The sequence below is a fragment of the Schistocerca gregaria genome, chromosome 1, assembly GCF_023897955.1.
Source record: "Schistocerca gregaria isolate iqSchGreg1 chromosome 1, iqSchGreg1.2, whole genome shotgun sequence".
Taxonomy (NCBI): Eukaryota; Metazoa; Arthropoda; class Insecta; order Orthoptera; family Acrididae; genus Schistocerca; species Schistocerca gregaria.
The window spans coordinates 196774661-196799312 of record NC_064920.1 but is presented as its reverse complement, the minus strand read 5'-3'; the positions used below and the strand labels follow the sequence as shown (position 1 = coordinate 196799312).

The 24652-nt window shown below is 38.5% G+C and overlaps 1 protein-coding gene across 4 annotated transcripts in view; it reads left to right on the top strand.

Moving 5' to 3' along the window:
* The window catches only part of LOC126336544 (zinc finger protein 184-like), a 167985-nt gene that overhangs the window by 48415 nt on the left and 94918 nt on the right, over positions 1-24652 (top strand). For all 4 annotated transcript variants that reach the window (XM_050000367.1, XM_050000377.1, XM_050000386.1 and 1 more), the window contains one exon: positions 14861-15241. In XM_050000367.1, coding sequence (XP_049856324.1) covers positions 14861-15241 — 381 coding nt within the window. The remainder of the gene's footprint in view (positions 1-14860; positions 15242-24652) is intronic.

The following is a 24652-nucleotide window of genomic DNA, read 5'->3' as shown; positions in this document are numbered from 1 at the left end:
GGACAGTGACCTTGTCCAAGAATGGCAAGCCTTGACGCGTAGATCAATTATAGTTGTCTGCAGTTGACTGATGAAAATAGGACTATTGTTATGGTTGATTTCTTGCAGAGTATTAGTTATCAGTCATCTTCTTTCTTGTTGTCCTCATTTTCCAAATATCCATTCTTCTGCGGGGTGCTATACTTGGCAAAGGAGTTGCTTGTACCTGCATTGGTCGGATGCTGGATCATCGTTAGACAGTTGTGGTGTAGGTCAGAGTTGAAAATGCATTCCACACTGTGTGTTGGACTGGTGGTGGAGTTTGGTGCCAGATTCTGATAGAACTCTTTTTGAACATTCTGTATTACCTTTTGAGATATAGTGTCTATGTTCATGGCCAGTATTTCTTGTGCACTAGATCTGATAGTCCTGGCTGCCAAAAAAACTGTTGTATGTCTTTTCTTATGACCTGGTTTATGAAAGAGGCTAGGTCACATTGATCTTCCACAACTGGTATAGGGACCATGTTTGGGAATTGGTCATAGTTCTTTTGTCCAAATCTTTGTGTTGCATTTCCTTGATACGCTGGCACCACTTGAATTCTCCTGTTGTGACAGACTTAACCCAAAAGACTTTGTACCTGTCTTCCGCAATTCCTTTCATCGAATGTGAGATTGTCAGCTACAGTCACTTGGATTCAATTAGTGGCATTGGGCCAAAATATTCTGTATGTGAGGCTGTGTCATTTTGCCATGACATAAGGTCTGTTCTTCAATTGTTATTCCCTTAGTGGACTTGCTGTTGATTTTTATCAAATGTTTTTTTCAGTTCGACTGAATTCGTCTGAGTGATAGGGCTTATTTTTGTTTTTCTCCAGGCATTGCTGAACTGTACCATCAAAGTGAAAGTACACGTTTTCCAAACACATCATGTCATTGTACCTGTTACGAGAGTCGAGGAGCATGAAAGGGAAGCAGTGGTTGAATTAATTTTGACTGATAAGAATTCATACTGTAACAAAGAATTTTACTTTAGCTCTCTATGGCAAAATAATACTTCAACAACATAACAAATGTGAGAATAACACTAAAATAAAACTGTGCAAAGAAAATGTGCCATTTACAACAAAAAAACGCACTGCATACAGAAGCGTCAGCTGACAGAAAAATGTGTCAGAGATATACAATGCTGTGTAACAACAAACTGCTTTTGATATGTGTTTCTCGTGGGCCTCATTTTGATGAAAGTGATGTCATAACTGTTTACATTTCTAAAACGTCACTCAAAAATATTGTGATTTGTGAGGTGTTAATTTCAAAGTAAATTTACTTTTACGTGAGATGAATTATGTTACACATGAGAATGTGCAGCAACTTTCTTAAATCGCATAGTGTTAGACCCTCATCCAAAACTTAACACTGAGGGCCAGCCACTTAGACAAATTTCGAGCTCAGAACAGCCATTTATGCAATTACTAAAAATTTTACTGGCACATTTGTGTTTGATATATTTTGCAGCATAATACATGTTAAAAAAAGACCAGGATTCAAGGTTAGTTTTTCATATTTATTTTAGTTCTTTCATAGATTACAGATTATGCAATAATGATGGCATAGAGCATAATTATCCTTAAAAAATGTTTAATGAGTTCTTGAGAGATTGCACACGTAATTAATTGGTTTTTCTATCGAAAAGTCAAAGTGCTCGACGGAACAAGTATTCATCCAGGTAACCCACAAAATGTTTGTTACACAGCAGTGAAATTTATAATTGTGCTTGTCAGCAATTTTCACTTGCTGCAGTTTCAAGTTTTATGCTGAGGATCCTGCCTAACCACACCCTCATAAAACACAGCAAACAATTTTTGGTGATCAGTATTACATGTGAGAGCTTAGCTTTTCTTGTAGGTATACTGTATATATATTAATTTAAACCATTAACTTTTCATATTTGTGTGCTCGTGGTACTTGTAGTGTGAGCTATGGTTGGTTGACAAAAATGCGTTGCTATCTCTATTTGAGTGCCTCAGAACTACAGTGCTGTATTTGGTGGAATTCATGTTTATACTTTCGTAATATAAAAATTTGCATTCTAAAACACATTATTCTTTGCTGGGTTTTGTTTCCATAATGTAGGAAAGTTCTATACCATTGGATAAAATGTTTACCATTCAAAGGATTGATATGTTTCACTACTCCAAGGGAAAGTACATTGTCATTTGATGTGGGAAAAAAATGTGCTTTCACCAGGAGTGTAGTCTATTTTGACCCAGGAAAAAGCATATTTTCACCTGAGAAAAAGTGCATTTTTAACTGGGAACTGTGGGAATCATCATCATCATCATTTAAAACTGATTATGCCTTTCAGCGTTCAGTCTGGAGCATAGCCCCCTTATAAAATTCCTCCATGATCCCCTATTCAGCGCTAACATTGGTGCCTCTTCTGATGTTAAACCTATTACTTCAAAATCATTCTTAACTGAATCCAGGTACCTTCTCCTTGGTCTGCCCCGACTCCTCCTACCCTCTACTGCTGAAACCATGAGTCTCTTGGGTAACCTTGCTTCTCCCATGCGTGTAACATGACCCCACCATCTAAGCCTGTTCATCCTGACTGCTATGTCTATAGAGTTCATTCCCAGTTTTTCTTTGATTTCCTCGTTGTGGACACCCTCCTGCCATTGTTCCCATCTACTAGTACCTGCAATCTTCCTAGCTACTTTCATATCCGTAACCTCAACCTTGTTGATAAGGTAACCTGAATCCACCCAGCTTTCGCTCCCATACAACAAAGTTTGTCGAAAGATTGAACGGTGCACAGATAACTTAGTCTTGGTACTGACTTCCTTCTTGCAGAAGAGAGTAGATCGTAGCTGAGCGCTCACTGCATTAGCTTTGCTACACCTCGCTTCCAGTTCTTTCACTATGTTGCCATCCTGTGAGAATATGCATCCTAAGTACTTGAAACTGTCCACCTGTTTCTAACTTTGTCCCTCCTATTTGGCACTCAATCCGTTTATATTTCTTTCCCACTTACATTACTTTCGTTTTGGAGATGCTAATCTTCATTCCATAGTCCTTACATTTCTGATCTATCTCTGAAATATTACTTTGCAAATTTTCAGTCGAATCTCCCATCACAACTAACTCATCCGCATATGCAAGATTTTGTGTTCACATATCTTGATCTCACCCAGCCAGTCTTCTGTTTTCAACATATGATCCATAAATAATATGAACAACAGTGGAGACAGGTTGCTGCCTTGTCTTACCCTTGAAACTACTCTGAACCATGAACTCAATTTACCGTCAACTCTAACTGCTGCCTGACTATCCATGTAAAGACCTTCAATTGCTTGCAAAAGTTTGCCTCCTATTCCATAATCTCGTAGAACAGACAATAACTTCCTCCTAGGAACCCGGTCATATGTCTTTTCTAGATCTAAAAAGCATAGATACAGTTCCCTGTTCCACTCATAACACTTCTCTATTATTTGCCGTAAGCTAAAGATCTGGTCCTGACAACCTCTAAGAGGCCTAAATCCACACTGATTTTCATCCAATTGGTTCTCAACTAATACTCGCACTTTCCTTTCAACAATACCTGAGAAGATTTTAACCACAATGCTGATTAAAGAGATACCTCTGTAGTTGTTACAATCTTTTCTGTTTCCATGTTTAAAGATTGGTGTGATTACTGCTTTTGTCCAGTCTGATGGAACCTGTCCCGACTCCCAGGCCATTTCAATTATCCTGTGTAGCCATTTAAGACCTGACGTTCCACTGTATTTGATGAGTTCCGACTTAATTTCATCCACCCCAGCTGCTTTATTGCACTGCAATCTATTGGCCATTTTCTCCACTTCCTCAAATGTGAACCTATTTCCATCATCATTCCTATCATATGCTACCACAAAATCTGACTCATTGCTGATCATATTTTCACCTACATTGAGCAACTCTTCAAAATATTCCCTCCATCTGCCCAAGGCATCCACAGGATTCACCAGCAGTTTTCCTGACCTGTCCAAAATACTTGTCATTTCCTTCTTACCTCCCTTTCGAAGACTGCTAATTACACTCCAGAATGGTTGTCCAGTAGCTTGACCCATAGTCCCCAACCTGTTTCCAAAGTCTTCCCAAGATTTCTACTTGGATACTGCAATTATCTGTTTGGCTTTGTTTCTTTCTTCACCATAACTTTCTCTGTCTACCTGAGTTCTAGTATGTAGCCATTTTTGATAAGCCTTCTTTTTCCTTTTACAGGCTGCCTTGACCATGTCATTCCACCAAACTGTTTGCTTCATCCTACTTTTACACACTACTGTTCCAAGACATTCTTGTCCATTCCTTTTCCAATGACTGTAATTGACTACATTCAACTAACTGGTACCTTTCTGAGATCGCTGTTATGTACTTGTGCCTGATTTCCTTATCCTGAAGTTTCTCCACTCTTATCCTCCTACATATGGACCTGACCTCCTGCACTTTCGGCCTCACAATCCCAATTTCACTGCAGATTAAATAATGATCAGCGTCAACAAAGAATCGCATGAATACACGTGTGTCCCTCACAGCCTCCCTGAATTTCTTATCTGTTATTATATAGTCAATGACAGATCTGGTTCCCCTGCCTTCCCAAGTATACCGGTGAATGTTCTTGTGTTTAAAAAAAAGGAGTTTGTGATTACTAAGCCCATACTGGCACAGAAATCCAAGAGTTGTTTCCCGTTCCTGTTGGCCTCCATATCCTCTCCAAATTTACCCATAACCTTTTCATACCCTTCTGTTCGATTTCCAATCCTGGCGTTGAAATCACCCGTGAGCACAACTACATCACTGAGTGAATGCCTCATAAAAACTATCCGTCTTATCTTGATCAGTCCCTTCACAATGCGAATATACTGACACAATCCTAATTTTCTTGCTAGACACTGTCAAATCTATCCACATCAGTCGTTCGTTTACATACCTTATTGCAACTACGCTGGGTTCCATTTCTTTCTTGATGTAAAGCCGTACACCCCATTGTGCTATTCCTGCTTTGACTCCTGACAGGTAGACCTTGTATTCTCTCACTTCCTCTTCTTTCTCACCCCTTATCCGAATGTCACTAACAGTTAAAACGTCCAGCCCCATCTTACTTGCAGCCTCTGCCAGCTCTACCTTCTTCCCAGGGTAATCCCCAATGATATTAATAGCTCCCCATCTCATTACCATTTGTTTGCCTAGTCGTATTTTAGGAGTCCCTGGTTTGTCAGTTAGAGGTGGGACTCCGTCACCTCCAAAGGTCTGAGGCATTTTGCTCTGATTGTAGCCAGCGTCATATTTAAAGTATCGGGGAAGCAGGTTGGTAGCCTTACTTGCCCAGAGTCCCATTGACTATTACCCCTAACGGTTGAGGGACTAACCGGTGGATTTGGTAGTCTTTGCCGTATGAGAACAAAGGTGACCACGACTCAGAATATGTCCGAGATGCCCAGCCTTATTCCAAAGTAACTGGTATCCCGACTGTCGGGACCACTTACTTGGCCACTCATACGTTGCCTGTGGTTCATGAACTAGGACATGACTACAGGAACCCACACCATGAACCACGAACTGTGGGAAAAATTCAGAATTTTTTTTCATTGTTTGTGTATACACCCTGAGTATTCAGTGTGTACACCAAACAGTGTCATGTTGGAATCACATCCAAGACCAAATCTGAAGGCCTGTCAGTAAAATAAAACACTTTATCTCTGAAAGCACATTAATTATGAACACCAGTTTACAGCCAGAACAGAACAGAACTCATAAACAAAGAGTGCAGTTGTTTATACGATTTTGGAATATTCCAGATTGCTTGTATTTATATGTACATAGAATATTCCAAAATATACAAATGTAAGGTATTTCTAGAAGCTTCCGGAACTGATCATACTAAATAACAAATAATTGTTTGTGGGCTGGTTGGAACTGGTAACCAGCAACACTCCAGCTATGACGCTAACCACTACACCACACTGGGTACACCACATCTCCCACCAATATTATCATCAGTGAGCTAATAATGGATCTGGATAATGTAAATGCAAATTAATTTGAGTTATAGTTAATTTGATAGCTTATTGGCTTTTTCTACTCTTGATATTAGTTCTGAAGTCCGCCCCCTTAGAATATGTAATTTGTGAAATAAACTGTGTTATCTTTCGTGTTAAACATTTTATGACTGCTGTCAGCCCATCTATATCTGGATCAGAATGACCAATTGACAGCCGTTTGTTTACAGAAGAGTTAATAGTATCAAATGGATATTAAATTGAGAAAGAAATTTTTGAATGTGTATGGAAATGAATCGTTGACTGTAGCACAACTTGAAAAGAAGAGAATTGGCGAGTTTGAGATGTTATGTTGTTGAAGGATGCTGAAAATTTAGTAGTAGTAGTAGTAGTAGTAGTAGTAGTAGTAGTTGTTAGTATTATCACCGCCATCATACAGCTATACACAACACGCACATTACATCCCAAATGTGGTTTTTTGTTTAACTCGATAACAAGTTAACAGCAATTGGTGTCGGCTGTGCCCACATCTGCTTTTATCGTATTCAGATGGAGTTGAATTAGTAAGTGGGAAGATCAAACACTGCAGCCTTCTTCACTACATTTTGAATTAGAGGGATGGTGTGGGGGTGGATATTTATTCCAGCAGTTTTCCACTTTACGGTATTATGGAAAACATTTTTGACTTGAAAATTGGCTCAAGGTGGCTTGTGTGACTTCAGTCATCTAGCTGGTGGATTCGGGAAAGGGCTATTTAGAACTGAGATCTTTTGGGGGACTGTCTCATTAAGAATTTGTATCTATCTATGGTGCATTTCTTTTGTAATATGGAAGGGGCAGTATGGAATAGAATAGGCAAGCACCAAATGGGAGATGATTTGGCAATTCCAGTAATTGTTCTCATGGCCTCATTCAGACATATATTTGCATGTGCATGTAATCCCATGCAGGGGCACAATATTAAGCAACTGAATACGCAGGTGAGATACTGCAGCCTACCTCATTTATATTTGCATTTCCTCCCCAATTGTTTCTGGCTATTTTTTAAAGTAGATATACACTCGAGAAAAGCTACTTGGACAGGTTCATGCAGTGATGTTAAATTACAGTATCTGATGAGTAACACCTGAATATTTAGGAAAGTCATTATTGGAAGCTTAGATCCTGTCAAACAGCGTGTGTAACTTTCTGTGTGTCTGTTTATCATGGGACTGGAATGTTGTTTTCATTGGGGGGTTCATTGAAGTCTCAATTTACGAATCTGCTGATTTGGCATGGTTCGGTCATTTGAGAATGCACTGTAACACTGCTTGATATCTTTTTCGTCATATTAATGTCATCATCTGCATAATAGATTTGCTTGGAGTTAGTAGCTGCTGTGCCGCAGACACAAAAATGAAACAGAATGGGAAATGAGACTGATCCTTTGATCCTTGAGCTAGACTATGTTCTGATTTCTCCATCTGTCATTCAGAAAACTGAAAAATGTATGTCAGATAGCATGTTCTCCAGTAAACTTACTAGCTTCTGACATAGAATTAAATAAGAAAACTTCAGCATCAGTCCCCCTCTGCATACTATGTCATAAGCTGCCATTAGTACCCTGAAACTTGGAGCTGGTTTTAGGACTCTCTGAAATCTAGATTCTACCAATGTTGTGCAGCACCTGATCACAGCCACTCTGTTTTTCTTAAGCCTTCTCCTTCAATTGGTGTTATTTTGTCAGTGGTGATTGAGAATTAGTCTCCCTAGTAATTTATATCGTGCTGAGCAGAGAGACAAAACAAATTTGGACTGTAATAACAATAACAATATAAAATGTACAGTTTTCTGTTCACTACATGGGGAGGCATAAGGAGGTATTGAGTGCCAGACAGGCACTCTTAAATGAAGACTATCACAACCCATAATACTAGGAGAGGATGGCAGGTGTATGTGTGTGTGTGTGTGTGTGTGTGTGTGTGTGTGCGGGGGGGGGGGGGGGGTTGGTAAAGGGGGACGGGGGGTGATTAGCAGTCTATCCAATTCATACTGTTGTTGAATAGAGAGATAAGCTTTCACATGTGCCTGCCTCCCATCTCAACTCCACCTCTGTATGGTGAATAGCAGTCTGTCCAATTCATACTGTTATTGAATAGAGACATAGGCAGATAGTTAGTCACCTCAGTTCCTCCTCCTCCTTCTTCTTCTTCTTCTTCTTCTTCTGTGATTACTATAGTGTGCTTCATCATGTTAGGTAGTTTACCATTTTGTAATATTTAATTGAAGAATTCTAGAAGTCATTGTTTCATACGGAGGCCTACAGTTTTATTGAACTTTGAATACGCTCCATGGTATCCAGCTACATTATTAGTTCTCGGATTGCTCAGTGCTAGGTTGAGTTCATGTAGGTCAGTCACATGCATAGTGATGGAGAGGTTTAAAGCAAGATTTCTTTGCTTATACAATGTAAGCACACTTTTAAATTTCCGGTATTAATGTTTGCTGGTGCTTGACTATAGATTCCTTCAAATTTTCTATGTTCACAGTGTTAATTATGTTATCATATTATTAATTTCCTGCCATTTACACATAGTGAAACAATGTCAGTGGTATATAACAAACAATAAAACAGTGCAATTGACATAAAGTCGTGCTGGGAAGGCATTAGCTTTCAAGAAGTGTTTACAAACATGGCACAGTTAACTTCCTAGGGATCTAGAATGCCTTGCCCTGGAGTGATGAAAGTCCTTAGAGTTCAAATAATTTATGCTGCTAGTGCTTGGTCTCCATAACACTGTAAACATAACAATAATAACTGTATTGTGTGTAGCATTGTTCATAGTTATGTTGTTGAACTAAGTGTTGTTGGACTAAATTTCAGTATTCATCTGAGTGAATGGAAAGTTGGCAGCAACAAAGAAGAGTATTGGTAGCTCCTTTTCCATATAATACACATCTAGTTTCAGATCATAACAGGTGTGGTGCCTCTAGTGAAAAGTGTCTGAATTTAATGGGAATTGCTGGTATATTATCTTGTATTTAAAAAAATATATTTTATATTTTCAGGATATTTTATCGAGTGCTGTATGGTGTATAATATGTAGCAATTTTTGAGGTGGTGATTATGTTAGGGTGTAATAGTGCAGTCTAAGTAGCTATGAGTGAAACAAGAAGCAACAGTATTTAAATGCAATCCATGATTGTCACATACATGACACTTCAATCAGAATGTGTCCTGGTTTCCGAATTTTTGATTTGATTGGAACCTGACAGCAGGGCTAAAATTTAACTGCACATTTTGCTCTATATTAAGTCCTATAGAATCAAACACCCCCCATAAACCATGGACCTTGCCGTTGGTGGGGAGGCTTGCGTGCCTCAGCGATACAGATGGCCGTACCGTAGGTGCAACCACAACGGAGGGGTATCTGTTGAGAGGCCAGACAAACGTGTGGTTCCTGAAGAGGGGCAGCAGCCTTTTCAGTAGTTGCAGGGGCAACAGTCTGGATGATTGACTGATCTGGCCTTGCAATATTAACCAAAACGGCCTTGCTGTAATGGTACTGCGAACGGCTGAAAGCAAGGGGAAACTACAGCCGTAATTTTTCCCGAGGACATGCAGCTTTACTGTATGATTAAATGATGATGGCATCCTCTTGGGTAAAATATTCCGGAGGTAAAATAGTCCCCCATTCGGATCTCCGGGCGGGGACTACTCAGGAGGATGTCGTTATCAGGAGAAAGAAAACTGGCGTTCTACGGATCGGAGCGTGGAATGTCAGATCCCTTAATCGGGCAGGTAGGTTAGAAAATTTAAAAAGGGAAATGGATAGGTTAAAGTTAGATATAGTGGGAATTAGTGAAGTTCGGTGGCAGGAGGAAGAAGACTTCTGGTCAGGTGACTACAGGGTTATAAACACAAAATCAAATAGGGGTAATGCAGGAGTAGGTTTAATAATGAATAGGAAAATAGGAATGCGGGTAAGCTACTACAAACAGCATAGTGAACGCATTATTGTGGCCAAGATAGATACGAAGCCCACACCTACTACAGTAGTACAAGTTTATATGCCAACTAGCTCTGCAGATGATGAAGAAATTGAAGAAATGTACGATGAAATAAAAGAAATTATTCAGATAGTGAAGGGAGATGAAAATTTAATAGTCATGGGTGACTGGAATTCGAGTGTAGGAAAAGGGAGAGAAGGAAACGTAGTAGGTGAATATGGATTGGGGCTAAGAAATGAAAGAGGAAGCCGCCTAGTAGAATTTTGCACGGAGCACAACTTAATCATAGCTAACACTTGGTTTAAGAATCATGAAAGAAGGTTGTATACGTGGAAGAACCCTGGAGATACTAAAAGGTATCAGATAGATTATATAATGGTAAGACAGAGATTTAGGAACCAGGTTTTAAGTTGTAAGACATTTCCAGGGGCAGATGTGGACTCTGACCACAATCTATTGGTTATGACCTGTAGATTAAAACTGAAGAAACTGCAAAAATGTGGGAAATTAAGGAGATGGGACCTGGATAAACTGAAAGAACCAGAGGTTGTACAGAGTTTCAGAGAGAGCATAAGGGAACAATTGACAGGAATAGGGGAAAGAAGTACAGTAGAAGAAGAATGGGTAGCTCTGAGGGATGTAGTAGTGAAGGCAGCAGAGGATAAAGTAGGTATACAAAGACGAGGGCTGCTAAAAATCCTTGGGTAACAGAAGAAATATTGAATTTAATTGATGAAAGGAGAAAATATAAAAATGCAGTAAATGAAGCAGGCAAAAAGGAATACAAACGTCTGAAAAATGAGATCGACAGGAAGTGCAAAATGGCTAAACAGGGATGGCTAGAGGACAAATGTAAGGATGTAGAAGCTTATCTCACTAGGGGTAAGATAGATACTGCCTACAGGAAAATTAAAGAGACCTTTGGAGAGAAGAGAACCACGTGTATGAATATCAAGAGCTCAGATGGCAGCCCAGTTCTAAGCAAAGAAGGGAAGGCAGAAAGGTGGAAGGAGTATATAGAAGGTTTATACAAGGGTGATGTACTTGAGGACAATATTATAGAAATGGAAGAGGATGTAGATGAAGACGAAATGGGAGATACGATACTGCGTGAAGAGTTTGACAGAGCACTGAAAGACCTGAGTCGAAACAAGGCCCCCGGAGTAGACAACATTCCATTAGAACTACTGACGGCCTTGGGAGAGCCAGTCATGACAAAACTCTACCAGCTGGTGAGCAAGATGTATCAGACAGGCGAAATACCCTCAGACTTCAAGAAGAATATAATAATTCCAATCCCAAAGAAAGCAGGTGCTGACAGATGTGAAAATTACCGAACTATCAGTTTAATAAGCCACGGCTGCAAAATACTAACGCGAATTCTTTACAGATGAATGGAAAAACTGGTAGATGCAGACCTCGGGGAGGATCAGTTTGGATTCCGTCGAAATGTTGGAACACGTGAGGCAATACTGACCTTACGACTTATCTTAGAAGAAAGATTAAGAAAAGGCAAACCTACGTTTCTAGCATTTGTAGACTTAGAGAAAGCTTTTGACAATGTTGACTGGAATACTCTTTTTCAAATTCTAAAGGTGGCAGGGGTAAAATACAGGGAGCGAAAGGCTATTTATAATTTGTACAGAAACCAGATGGCAGTAATAAGAGTCGAGGGGCATGAAAGGGAAGCAGTGGTTGGGAAAGGAGTGAGACAGGGTTGTAGCCTCTCCCCGATGTTATTCAATCTGTATATTGAGCAAGCAGTAAAGGAAACAAAAGAAAAATTTGGAGTAGGTATTAAAATTCATGGAGACGAAGTAAAAACTTTGAGGTTCGCCGATGACATTGTAATTCTGTCAGAGACGGCAAAGGACTTGGAAGAGCAGTTGAACGGAATGGACAGTGTCTTGAAAGGAGGATATAAGATGAACATTAACAAAAGCAAAACGAGGATAATGGAATGTAGTCAAATTAAATCGGGTGATGCTGAGGAAATTAGATTAGGAAATGAGACACTTAAAGTAGTAAAGGAGTTTTGCTATTTAGGAAGTAAAATAACTGATGATGGTCGAAGTAGAGAGGATATAAAATGTAGACTGGCAATGGCAAGGAAAGCGTTTCTGAAGAAGAGAAATTTGTTAACATCGAATATAGATTTATGTATCAGGAAGTCGTTTCTGAAAGTATTTGTTTGGAGTGTAGCCATGTATGGAAGTGAAACATGGACGATAACTAGTTTGGACATGAAGAGAATAGAAGCTTTCGAAATGTGGTGCTACAGAAGAATACTGAAGATAAGGTGGATATATCACGTATCTAATGAGGAGGTATTGAATAGGATTGGGGAGAAGAGAAGTTTGTGGCACAACTTGACTAGAAGAAGGGATCGGTTGGTAGGACATGTTTTGAGGCATCAAGGGATCACAAATTTAGCATTGGAGGGCAGCGTGGAGGGTAAAAATCGTAGAGGGAGACCGAGAGATGAGTACACTAAGCAGATTCAGAAGGATGTAGGTTGCAGTAGGTACTGGGAGATGAAGCAGCTTGCGCAGGATAGAGTAGCATGGAGAGCTGCATCAAACCAGTCTCAGGACTGAAGACAACAACAACAACAGAATCAAACAATAGAAAATCCAGGATGGAATAATAAAAAGGATAGGTTGACAGTGTTTTAGTTGTGCCTATCTGTGACTCAACATCTCTGCTGTATACTTAAGTCCCACAGAAGTATATTTTATTATGCTGACACCCATCTGCCTACGTGTTCTGTCACTGGAGGCCATCAACTTATGTAATCAGTCAACATCACTGCTATCGCATCTCTTGCCTAGTTTTGCTAAAACAATCATTTTTAGCATACAGTGTAGCAAACTTTAAGATTTGAAGTGGCATAATAAGTTTGTGTATGTGACACACATGCAGCTTTCTGGTCTTCTCCAGATTTCTGCAAATTTGTATATGTAGACATCAAAACTTTTGAATGTATTTATGAATTATAAAACCAGATAGAAAACGGTTCACCAAAATTTTTTGAAACCAACTCTAATTAATCAGTAAAACTTATGTGAGGCCAAAGTTCTCAGTTAAAGATCAGTAGGCTGCAATAAAATGATTAATTGAGGTTTTGTACGGTATGTTCTTAAAAATTGATTTCCTACAGTTTACACATTCTCACAAGTTTCACCATTATTTTATACTCCCTTGAAAAGTATAAAAGATGGTTTCACTATAATTGCTTCTTCACAGTTCAGTAATTTGCCTACTGCAGTATTGCTTATGAATCGCTGGCGACACAATGTACAAACATACCCAGGTGAGAGGGGACTGGGGTTATTTTTCAAAGTGAATTGACATTTCATGGAGTAAAGACATGAGTTACTCATAATACTAATGCAAGGAATGCATATAAGCAGATTCTACATAAATCTCTGCACACTGGTCTAGGAATTGCTGCAATTTGTAGAGTGGGCTGCACTGAGTGGAGCCACTTACCACACATTCTCATTGTATCTTGCAAGGAGGGTGTTAATATGTTTGATGGAATGGAGTTGATTAAGTTAAAGTCTGGAATAGTATTCTGCTGTTAATGCATTGTTTGACTTGCGTTGAAATATCGGAAGTTCCATAACACCTAGGTGTTCTGCTATTGTTACAGGGGTGGCCACTTAAAACCTCTTGGTCTCTTCAAATGTTAGGAAAGTTGAAGCTGGGGTGATGCATTTGATACTCCCATGCTGTGAAAGTCTTCCAGCCATTGATAGTGGAGACAATGACAGTGATATTGTTGCATACCTATTGACAGTGTGTTGCACTTGGGGTCAGGCTCATCAGTGTAGTAGACACTTTACAGTGTCAGATTTTTTAAAAAAACTAGCTCACTTGAACAACTGCAAATGTGGTACTCACTTAATAAACTGAAAGTAACTCCAGTATACAAACACAAGCTCAGTGAAATTATTTTGTCTACTCACGTAAGAGAACTGCACAAGAAATGCTGTGAGGTATAGTATGTTTGTGAATTGGAGAGCAAGCAGCACTCATGGTGGGGAAAGATGCCTTCCCCAGATGGAACACTTCAGTTGCATACAGAGTGACTAAGAACCAGTTTACTCTGAAACAGTGTGAAGAAATTTACAGAGAATCTATTGTTGATATGTGTCTCTTGCTTTAGCATTATTAGCAAATCATATCTGTATTCCACCTACTGTTAACACACTTTGTGAAACACAGCCCCGTCCTAGTATGTCTATGCACTGTCTTGGCAGTGATTCACAAGATTTGCTGTGGATGGTCTATATAACTTAGTGCAACACCTTGTAGTGACTTCTTGTGACATAGTGGCATAGAGAGAGAGTGGGGAGTCACCTGCTCCCTCTTCTGTTTGTAGTCTGATGAAGGTGATAAGTACATGGTACATGGGCACAAGCCAACGACCTTATCTTACATCTTATATATATTCACAAGTCATCAAACTGCTAATAGCTGTTGTGTATCTCTTTAATATTCTCATTTTGTATCGTAAATGAACAGTTAGCTCATAGTCTTTGATCCGAGCTTCACCTTGACTTCATAACTGGGGTCACAACTTGCTGTTCACATTATTTACTAGCTTGTGGCCACAATTAATTTTTTTTTTTTGCCTTAGAAACTGATTTTGTCTCAACATTTTTACCACTAGTAATACATTATTTTCTGTAAATCATTACAGTTGGAATTTACGCTTCCAATGTGTTCATGAAGGAACTGCATACTGCAAAATTATATTTTACATGGGATGAGACCATACTGTGCATTTCTTGGGAGCCATGTAAAAAAAAAATGTTAATATAATTTAGCTTTTTTGTCTTCCAGCATGTGCCTGTGGAAATAAAACAGGAAGAGATAGAAGTCTCTGATGGAAGTGATAATGAATATTCACATAATTCTCAAGTTGCTGGAAGTTCCACTCAGGTTGACTCGGGATTGAGCAAAAATGTAGTAAAGACTGAACGAGAAGGTTCAGGAACTGAAGCTGGCAACCATCACGGTCAGGCGCAGCGGCTAACACGTCGTCCACGGAGACTCTTCCTCGCTCGTAAAAAACGTTTTGGGCTAAGTTCGGGTGGATCAAAAATATTCCCTTGTCATGTCTGCAATAAAGGTTTTGGGAGAAAATCACACGCAATTCGCCATGAAATGTCACACAGCCATATGATTCAACTTTCTCAGGCAACTTCTGGAAATTCCTGTTTGGTGAGTGACTTAACAATATTAAGATGTTATACCTTTTTCTCAAGTGTTCAATAGTTGCTCTGATTTCAGAGTTCATGAATTGTCATAATGACTAAGAATACAAATTGCAACATTTAAATGTGCAATAATAAAATATGATTTGAACTCAAACTTTGAACATTGAATTTTGAGAGAGAAACCAATTAAGATGAATTTTTGTGTTACTAAGAAGAAAGTGGTAGATTTGCCAGTGAATATGTAATTCTACTCGCACAACTGGTTGCAGTTCAATTAAAAATAATTCTCAGGTGTGGTAGCTGGTTGTGCCAAAGAAAGCCTGCTTGTATAATAAAATGTATGAAGTTGGACAATATGTGTCATCATTAGCAAGACTAAAACGAAGATGAATGTGTGCATCTGAGTGTGAACAATTTATTTTCAGGTAACCCATATTTTTCGATTCTTAGCTTGTCAATGTTTTAACTGTGGGGGGAATCACATAAATTTTTATGTTAATTATAAGCATAACTCTCCAAACCAAGAATTTTTAATCACAGTTTCTGTTATGTCACCTTGTTTCTTATATTTCATTTCGCATAGAATATTGTTACAAAAAGACAGAGTGGCTGGTCAGTACTCAACTTTGAGAGGTGAACTTCTAAGAACTATTGATATACCCTGATTAAAATTACTTTGACATTTCAGCAAGTCTAATGGTAGGAGCCAGCTGTGTGCCAATCATAGTTGTTTCTCAAGAATCACATACTCACTATATTGCCTGTTTTGTAGGTTTTTTAGGTACAGTAAAACCCCTATTTTATGTATTCATGGGGGTTCAGACTTGAAAACCACAAAATTGAGGAAAATGCAGAATCGATGAAAATGTTGAAACTCCCAAAATATAGCAAAAACTTGTGTAATTGACATACATGATTATAAATCATAATCCTCAAAAATACATTGCATAAAATCACCATAAGTGAAGGAAATAAGATTTACAGTATCATGTTTATACAATAATTTGTGGTAGTGAATTTCATCAGCTCTTAAAAAAACCATGGATGTGTAACAGAAAGTAAAAACTAATCAAAAAATTGAAATTGATATGTGTCTACGAGGTAATCGAGCTATTTTCCTACATGCTACAACCACCAATTATACATTAAAACACACTTTTTTTTGAGACATTTTTCCTTTTGTTCAACTAGAAAAAAAGCAAAACCGAAAACTGAAGGACAGTGAAAGGCGTCTAAATCTAATATGAGGGCGTGTGTGCATTTTCCTTCTGTAGTCAATGGTAGTTTAGTTGGGTTGACTACACTTCAAGCCAAGTACACAGTAAGCTTGAAACATGTTTTCAAAACATGTTCCTGGCTATTTGATGTGGACACCATTTCGAAACATCTTTCAAAACACAGAAACATCTGTCCATAGCAGTGTCTGTACAGATCATAGGAAATAATGTTTCAGGCCAGCTACCACTTGTCACTGCTGCATGGCACAAGTGTATGTTTGTATGTCACATTGTGTCATCTGTTGTACAGAGTTGTTAAGTGTTTTGCTTTCTAGAGCTATATTTTTTCCATAAAAAAAATGCAGTGGATGAGGCAGTGAACTGTCGAGCTGTTATCGTGGTACCAGGCTGATGGCTGCATGTGGAATATACGATGCTAGCAGTACAAGGACAGCAAGAAAACAAGACACCCTGCAGAAAACTATTGCTACATTTGGTAGAATATGCAGAGAGACTGCATAGAAAAGAAAATTAGGTCATTTGTCATAGCTTGCTTTGAAATGTGAAATAAATACTCATTGGAAAAAAAGAAAAAGGTTAGCTGCTTGTCTGGTTGTAATTGCTTTCTTGAAATTTCCGTCTTTCTTTTAGAGAAACAGTGACACCATATTTCCCAGGAATTTAAAATCGTTACATGATATCCAAGTGAAATTAAAGAAACTACAACTGTATCCATACTCAATATGCAGCAAGTTTTTCGCACCATTTGTTCTATAGAATATTTTCACTCACCGGAGATGATGACTGCGTGTAAAGCAACAAATTGATTTTGTACAACAACTAATCCAATTTTGTCACCCATTGCCAACTAGTGTACAACCCTCCATCAAAATAATATCACAGTTTTAAAACCAGTTACGAAATTCTTTCGTAAATGCAACCTTATTCTTTAAAACTATGAAACAATGAGATAAGCTTATGGCTTTCTGATCACAAGTCACAAGAAATAAATAAAAAAAAGAATGAACGATGATGTCTTTCATTTTGTTTTTATGAACCTTAGAGTATTAATAATACAGCAACATGTATTACAATTTCTTCATCTCTAGGCATGACGTGGCAGGCAATATGAAAACGACACAACAAATATTGTTGCATACAATGTGAATACACTGAGAAATGTTTGCTGCCAGTGTGACAGAAACAGAGACAAGAAATAGTTGGAAAAAGATTCGAAACACTGGAGGAAATATTATTTCCAACAGAAACATATTTCCTGTGGCAGTGTGGATGCCACTTTTGGCACTTTGGTTATTTATTTCCAGCGTAGTGTGTGACAAATGAGTGCATACTCATATGTCTACTATACTATAATACTATATCACAAATATGTCACACTTATCATTAAATGTCAATTAATAAAACATCAACAACGTAAGGCTTCAACAGATTTTTGACAACTAATGCACAATACCAAATTTAGATGAATAAGCTGTAGTGTAATGGATAACCTCATGGTTAGCGGAATTTGAGGTTATAGGTTCACAACTCGCTGCATCCCAATATTTTTTGGTATTGCATTTGTTTTAACCACAATACATACGTTCCACAATATTTGATATTATTAAAAAATTTTGTCTAGTTAGAAAACAAAGGAGGAAATAAATATTTGCCTGTTTATTTCTGAATATGTGGTGATTTCTGAGTGTGTGGCTAGGCAGGAATCTAAGAGGACAGCTACAGAGCTGCAAGTGAAACAGTGAGCAGTAACATTCATATTCTTCCTTGTCACAAATATTTTGCACATTGCACAACCACAAACATGTTTCCATTAACATCGAATTGACACTATAGTGATCAACAAATCAAAAGCCTCATTCCTGGTCAACTTCACAGCGCCACGATGTCACGATTATGTCAATTTCTGCAAAAAGTACTGTGAAATGTACTCGACCCATTATCGTAGTTCAGTGAAGCTAAACATTGCAAGTTGTGTTGGCAACGCAGATCGTGGATTACGTCAAACTTTCCTCTCCCATGTCTCCCCTCTCCGAAATGGCCTGAAATATTCTCTTAACACTGCCATCACCCATGGTGTGAATTGTCTATCTTTTGTGCCATTATAGCTCATTCAGTCACATCAAATGTCAAAAGAAAAGAAAAAAGTGATGAGATCAAGCCAGATGTGGAGTAAGAATGTGGAATTGAGTAAAGTTTGCTGAAAAAAAGTAAAAACAGGCTATTTTTAGCATTAATTTTACGGTTTTTTCACAGCGGCTACATCTACGTCTACTTCTACATACATACTCCGCAATCCACCATACGGTGCGTGATGCATTTTTTGGTGAAGAATTGTGAAAAACGTAAAATTGGAGAAAGTAAAATCTAGGTTACACTGTATATGCAGACCATTGTCAAGTATGGTTAACTACAAGCTAGTAATACCGACTCCCACCACTGCAATCTCTCAATCACAAAGTTTTAATCAGTGTATAAACACACATGAAAATACAAAACAATCTGGTAACTGACAAAGGCTCAACGACTGTGGTTTTGAATTGCAAGAGTTACTTGATGGAAGGCCTTTATCAGATTCATCCATCTCTGAACCATGCCACAGTGACCCAATTCCAGAAATATAAAAGGACCTCAGTCTCTTCTCAAATCCTAAGGCCCATACCAGAACGTCCCCCCTGACTCTTAAATCACTCCTCACCCCTACCCCTCACCAGAGTGCTACCTTCTACATGCTTCCTAAAGTCCATAACCACCCAGGACGTCCCATTGTGATCAGTTATAATGCCCCCACTGAGAGAATTTCTGCTTTCATGGGCCAGCATCTGCAGTCTCTTATGGATAACCTACAGGCCTATATCAAAGGCACAAACCATTTCCTCCACAAACTCTCCCAAGTTCCTGTTCCTTTATCACTCAAAACCCTGTTCGTCCATATTGACGTCACCCCCTTGTAGACTAACTTCCTTAATGCCCATGGACTTGCCCTTATTGAACATTACTTTTCCCAACATCTGACCGATTCCAGACCTACAACCTTCTAATGGTCACTAAGAGCGTCCATATCCTCACCCCAATTACTTCAACTTTGAAGACATCACCTACACACAAATCTGTGATGCAGTAATGGGCAATTGCATGGCACCATCCTATGCTAGCCTACTGATGGGCCATCTAGAGGAATTCTTCCTAATCACCCAGAATACCATACTCCTCAACTGGTTCGGATTCATTGATAATACTTTGGTGATCTCGACCGACGGTGAGGACACCTTATCCACTTTCCTCCAGAACCACAACACCGTCTCCCCCAATCGCTTCACCTGGTCGTCCTAAAACCAACAGGTAACCTTCCTTAATGCTCATCTCCCCCTCAAAGATGGCAGCTTCAGTACCTCTGCCCATATCAAACCTACCAACCACCAGTTATACATCCACTTGACAGCAGCCACCCATTCCATACCAAGAAGTCCATCCCATAAAGCCTAGCCTCCTGTGGTTGTCACATCTTTAGAGATGAGCAGTCCCTCTCCAAATATACCCTGGCCCTCATTGGGGACCTTACAGACTGAAATTAAACTCCCAACCTTGTACAGAAACACATCTCCCATGCCTTGTTTTTCCAGTCACCTACTCGCTCCCACACTCACACCCGCTGGCCACAAAGGAGCATTTCCGTCACGACTCACACAGGACTGGAACAACTGAATCACATTCTCTGCCAGGGCTTAGACTACATTTTCTCATGCCCTGAAATGCAGAATATTCTACCCACTATCTGTCCCACCACTCCCATAATGGTATTTACCTGCCCACAGAATCTACACAATTTCCTTGTCCATCCCAACTCTACCCTTCCTCCTAACCCCCTTGCCTTGTGGCTCATATTCCTGTAACAGATCTACATGCACAACCTGTCCCATATATTCTCCCACCAGTGTTGTTAGTGCTAGCCGTTGGGTGCATTCAAGTCACATGTGGCACTTCTTCTGCAATGCATGTATACAGAGGCACGGTTGCTGAAACACGTAGTAGTATGATTTCTTTCTTGCACACACCTAAATGCGATGATAACAAGAAACTAAAGACAAAATACATACACAACTGTATTATTCAGTTATTGACATTGTTACAAAGATCTTTCAGAGAATTTGGCATTAAAGATTTGAACTGTGGAGATCAACTTATAGGTTAGAAGGTTGTATTTTACTTTGTAATAATGTGTTGGCAGACAATAGACATGTCATCTGAGATTTTTCTCCTTATTTTAATGTCCATGTCAAAGTTGCATATAGTTTATTGCTGGGCTATGTAAATTATAAATGTAAGTTACAGTTCTCTTAATAGATAAAATATTTTTTCCAATTCGCCATGAACAATATTTCAAATGTCCCTTATAATGTCTATCAGAATTGGTACCGACCCTTGAATAGCGGAATTTCATATTTCTAATTTAGACTATCTTCACTTTGCTCTATTGTAGACATGTTCTAGATAGTGTCATTTCTGTGCATGTTATTGATAATTTTAAAGACAGGCTTCTGCATCTGCACCTCTTGAAGTAACTCGAATGATACAGACTTCCACAAATTGAGCCATGTTGTTGTTACAGATTGTAACCTTACAGCAACTGATCTGTGGGGCCTGACTGACCCCATGCTCCTGTTGCCCAAAGTTTGGAGTAAGTGAGTAATTTGGGCGGCCCATCACATTTTCACAGCACTTGCCACGCTGAGATAGTAACACACTGCAGTGACTGACAGGGACAGTCAGATTTAAATAACCAGTTCTGTTAATGACGAAAATACTAATCTTTTTTGTTGCTCTTCTTTGTTGTGTATCGATGGCTCATTGTGCATTTCTATTCTCTGTGGTTTATCTTTCTATAATCATGTGCAGGATGATCGGGTTGATGTTTCAATGCTAATATGAATTCTGGTGGACTTCCTGCAGAATTACACATTTATTTTCAGTCATTTCACTTCACAATACAAATCATTAAAACACACACAACTCATTCTCCATCCCTGCACTTAAAACTTGTGCAACCAACTACACAAAATGACAAAGCTTTACCACTAACAACATGTAACAAAGTAACTACTAGCATATATCGATCTATTTATGCAAGACAATCTCTGGAATGTACATTCCATAAATAAAATAAAATTTATTGGCCATATTTTTTGAAAAGTCCATAATTATGGTTGCAATTACATTAAGTGTATATAAGTATTGACGTTGAAACATATTTGCATAGCTGTATATTTGTGGATTTTTGGTTTTTATGTCTTCGGTGCAGTATTGTTCATTTCATATGATCCAAGATCGGTTAGCACATTTATCTCATCATAATCAATTTTATTACAGTGGGAAAAATCTCTTTGCATAACCCTTTCAGGCATGAATTTTTTTCAGTAGCAAGGAATATTTTTATTTTTTTTATTTATTTGGTAATGCTCTTCAGTGATTTTTTTAAAGAATTTAGATACAAGATTTATACAAAAATATGTACATGTTTCCAAAACATACTTTCTACACTCAATTTTATGGACTAATATAACTAATTATGAAATAGTCTATTGTAATTAAAGTAAAATGATAATTCAGTATTTACCATGCAAAATAACAATAATAATAATAATATTTAACTATACAGTGGAATATAGTGAACAAAACACATCTGTGTATTCTAGTGGCCACGAGCTGCTGTGAACTGCTACATTAACTTGCTTATATTTTCATGGTGTTGTCCAACAGTTGGCAGCACTTGCACATGGTGAACAGGTAGAACATTCAGAAATGTGTAGCTGAGATTTCCATTGGGAAAAATACTTCGGTTGCATTTGATCTACAGAATAAGTTACTGTACACAAGTGTCTGAAAGAGTTAAGTCAGTATAAAATGCATAGGAAACTGTCCCAGCATGACTCGCCTTCCTCTTCCATTAATTGGTGGTGCTCAGCAAAATGATTATGCTTGCAATTTATTTAATTTACTGTAGGGTTCTTGAACGACATGTCAGATGTGCCTGTATGTGGTAGTAATGTGTTTGTTTTGAATAGAAGTTCTCCTTTGTGGTTTTTCAGTATGACAGTAATCTCTTACATAATATTTGTTGGATATTTCTTGAAAAGTCATTTAAACAAACTGACTACAAATATTATAGATGATATGTGAGTCTTCTCATTTCTGCACCTATTTACTTTAGAATAAGTTCTTAGTCTTTGCAGCATATTCAGCAGTATTTCAGAGAGAAATTTTGCTTGTTGCCTCCATTGTAGATTTCCAATGAACTACACTCAAGACATTATCTCTATCCAGAAAGATTCCATCTTATTGGAGTTTGTAGAGTTATGTTTTTGTCTGGCATCACTAATTAGTGATTTGTCATTCATTAACGCTCTTCTTGAACCTCAAACAACAGAAAAGCCTGGATGGAATAACGACAACATTGTGAAAAGGATTGACTGCTCTCGCCATATACAAAGGTGGTGTTGAATCGCATCCAGTAACAACAAAAAGGCTGCTATACACTGAGTTTTGACCAAAAGGCCTGCTTCTAAACTAGAAAACACACACACATTCACTGAAGCCCAGCTCCCACACATGACCACTGAGGCTGGCCTCATTGACAGTTGGTTATTACAAGTTCCTAATCTGGTTCCAATCAGTATGTTGAATTCAGTGTTTCCTTCCCCCTTTTTAATTAATTTACTGTATTATCAACAAGTACAGGTTATAGCATTGTATGAAACATTATCTTATCAGCTGGATAGCATTTTCAAGGACAAGTTTTGAGAGTTGTCCTTGTGTAAATGTGTGTTAGTTTTCTACTTCTGAAAATCCAGAAGCTGAAATATTTCCAGCATTTACAGCCTCAGTGGCCAGAGACTGTATCGTGTGAGTTGTGCTTGAATGAATATGAATATATGTGTCCTACTTTAGAAGAAGGCATTTTGGTTGAAAGCTGTCAGTCTTTTTGTTGTGCCTGTCTCCAACTCAACACCTCCTCCATATAGTGAGTATCAGTCTATCCTTTCCATAATGTTGTCATTTTTGAACCACAGTTGGAAAATTTCATTACCACAGGAAGGAAAATTGTTATTGGTATCATCTCAAAATATTAAGAGTGGCAGTGCATGTGAGTGTAGTAGTTTTGATAAACACATCACTTTCAAGTAGCTTGATAAAAAATATTCCACCATGAATATGCTTTTGAGTTGGTAATAGTGGCAAAAATGTTGAGTGTCACTTGAGTTGCATTTGTGCGCGCGCGCGCGCGCGCGCGCGCGACAAAGAGATTGTAGGCCAAAAGCTCACTTTCCAACAGTCCTTCTATCGTGCGTATCTGTGACTCAGCACTCCGCTGTGCTGAGTAGCAACTATCCTTTCCATAATATTGTTACCTGTAAAAAAATGATACAATTTAATATAAGTTGTAACATTAACCAGCATACCACATTTGTATTTGAAAATGCTATCGAGTGAAGATAATATTCTGTTCAGTGCTATATGCTGTGCGCCTCAATATTTAAGTAAATTAGCAGAGGTTGAACATACTGCCTCAGTTGTAAAGTAATTTTCGCACGACCGGTTTCGGACTGTTATAAACCCATCCTCAGGTGTCGCCTGGAAATAGCAAAAGACAGGAGACAATTTTCACAAGCCGCCACACACACAAAAAATAAAAATTAATTTTCCAAAAAGATTAAAAAAAATTAAAAAAGAAACATTTTGAAACTGCTGGTCGGGCTAGGTGCTATGAAACCTATGTGAGTGCGCAAATGGCACCAGACAGTACTATGGACAACTGCCTGGGTACTGAATATGTACCATGATATCACGACATTTACACTGTGCTGTGGTCCCCAAGTGCATTGTGCTGCCTATGAGTGCAGAACAGGGAGTAGCGGATGCGAACGAGGAGGCAAATTGGTAAGCCAGAGTTCCAAAAGTGCTGGCATCTGTTGACGGAGAGAACAACACGGGGCCACTGGCCCGGCTGTTCACAATTTGAATTTAATGGTTTACATGTAAAATGAAGAAAAAACAAAATATTACAAACAAAAAACCAAACGATAAGTTAAAACTGCATTGTGCTTAATAATGGATCATATTGAACAGGTCGGTCAAGAACTGTGCTGAAACTGAGTGGAAGGAAATAGATTCAGCTCTTAATG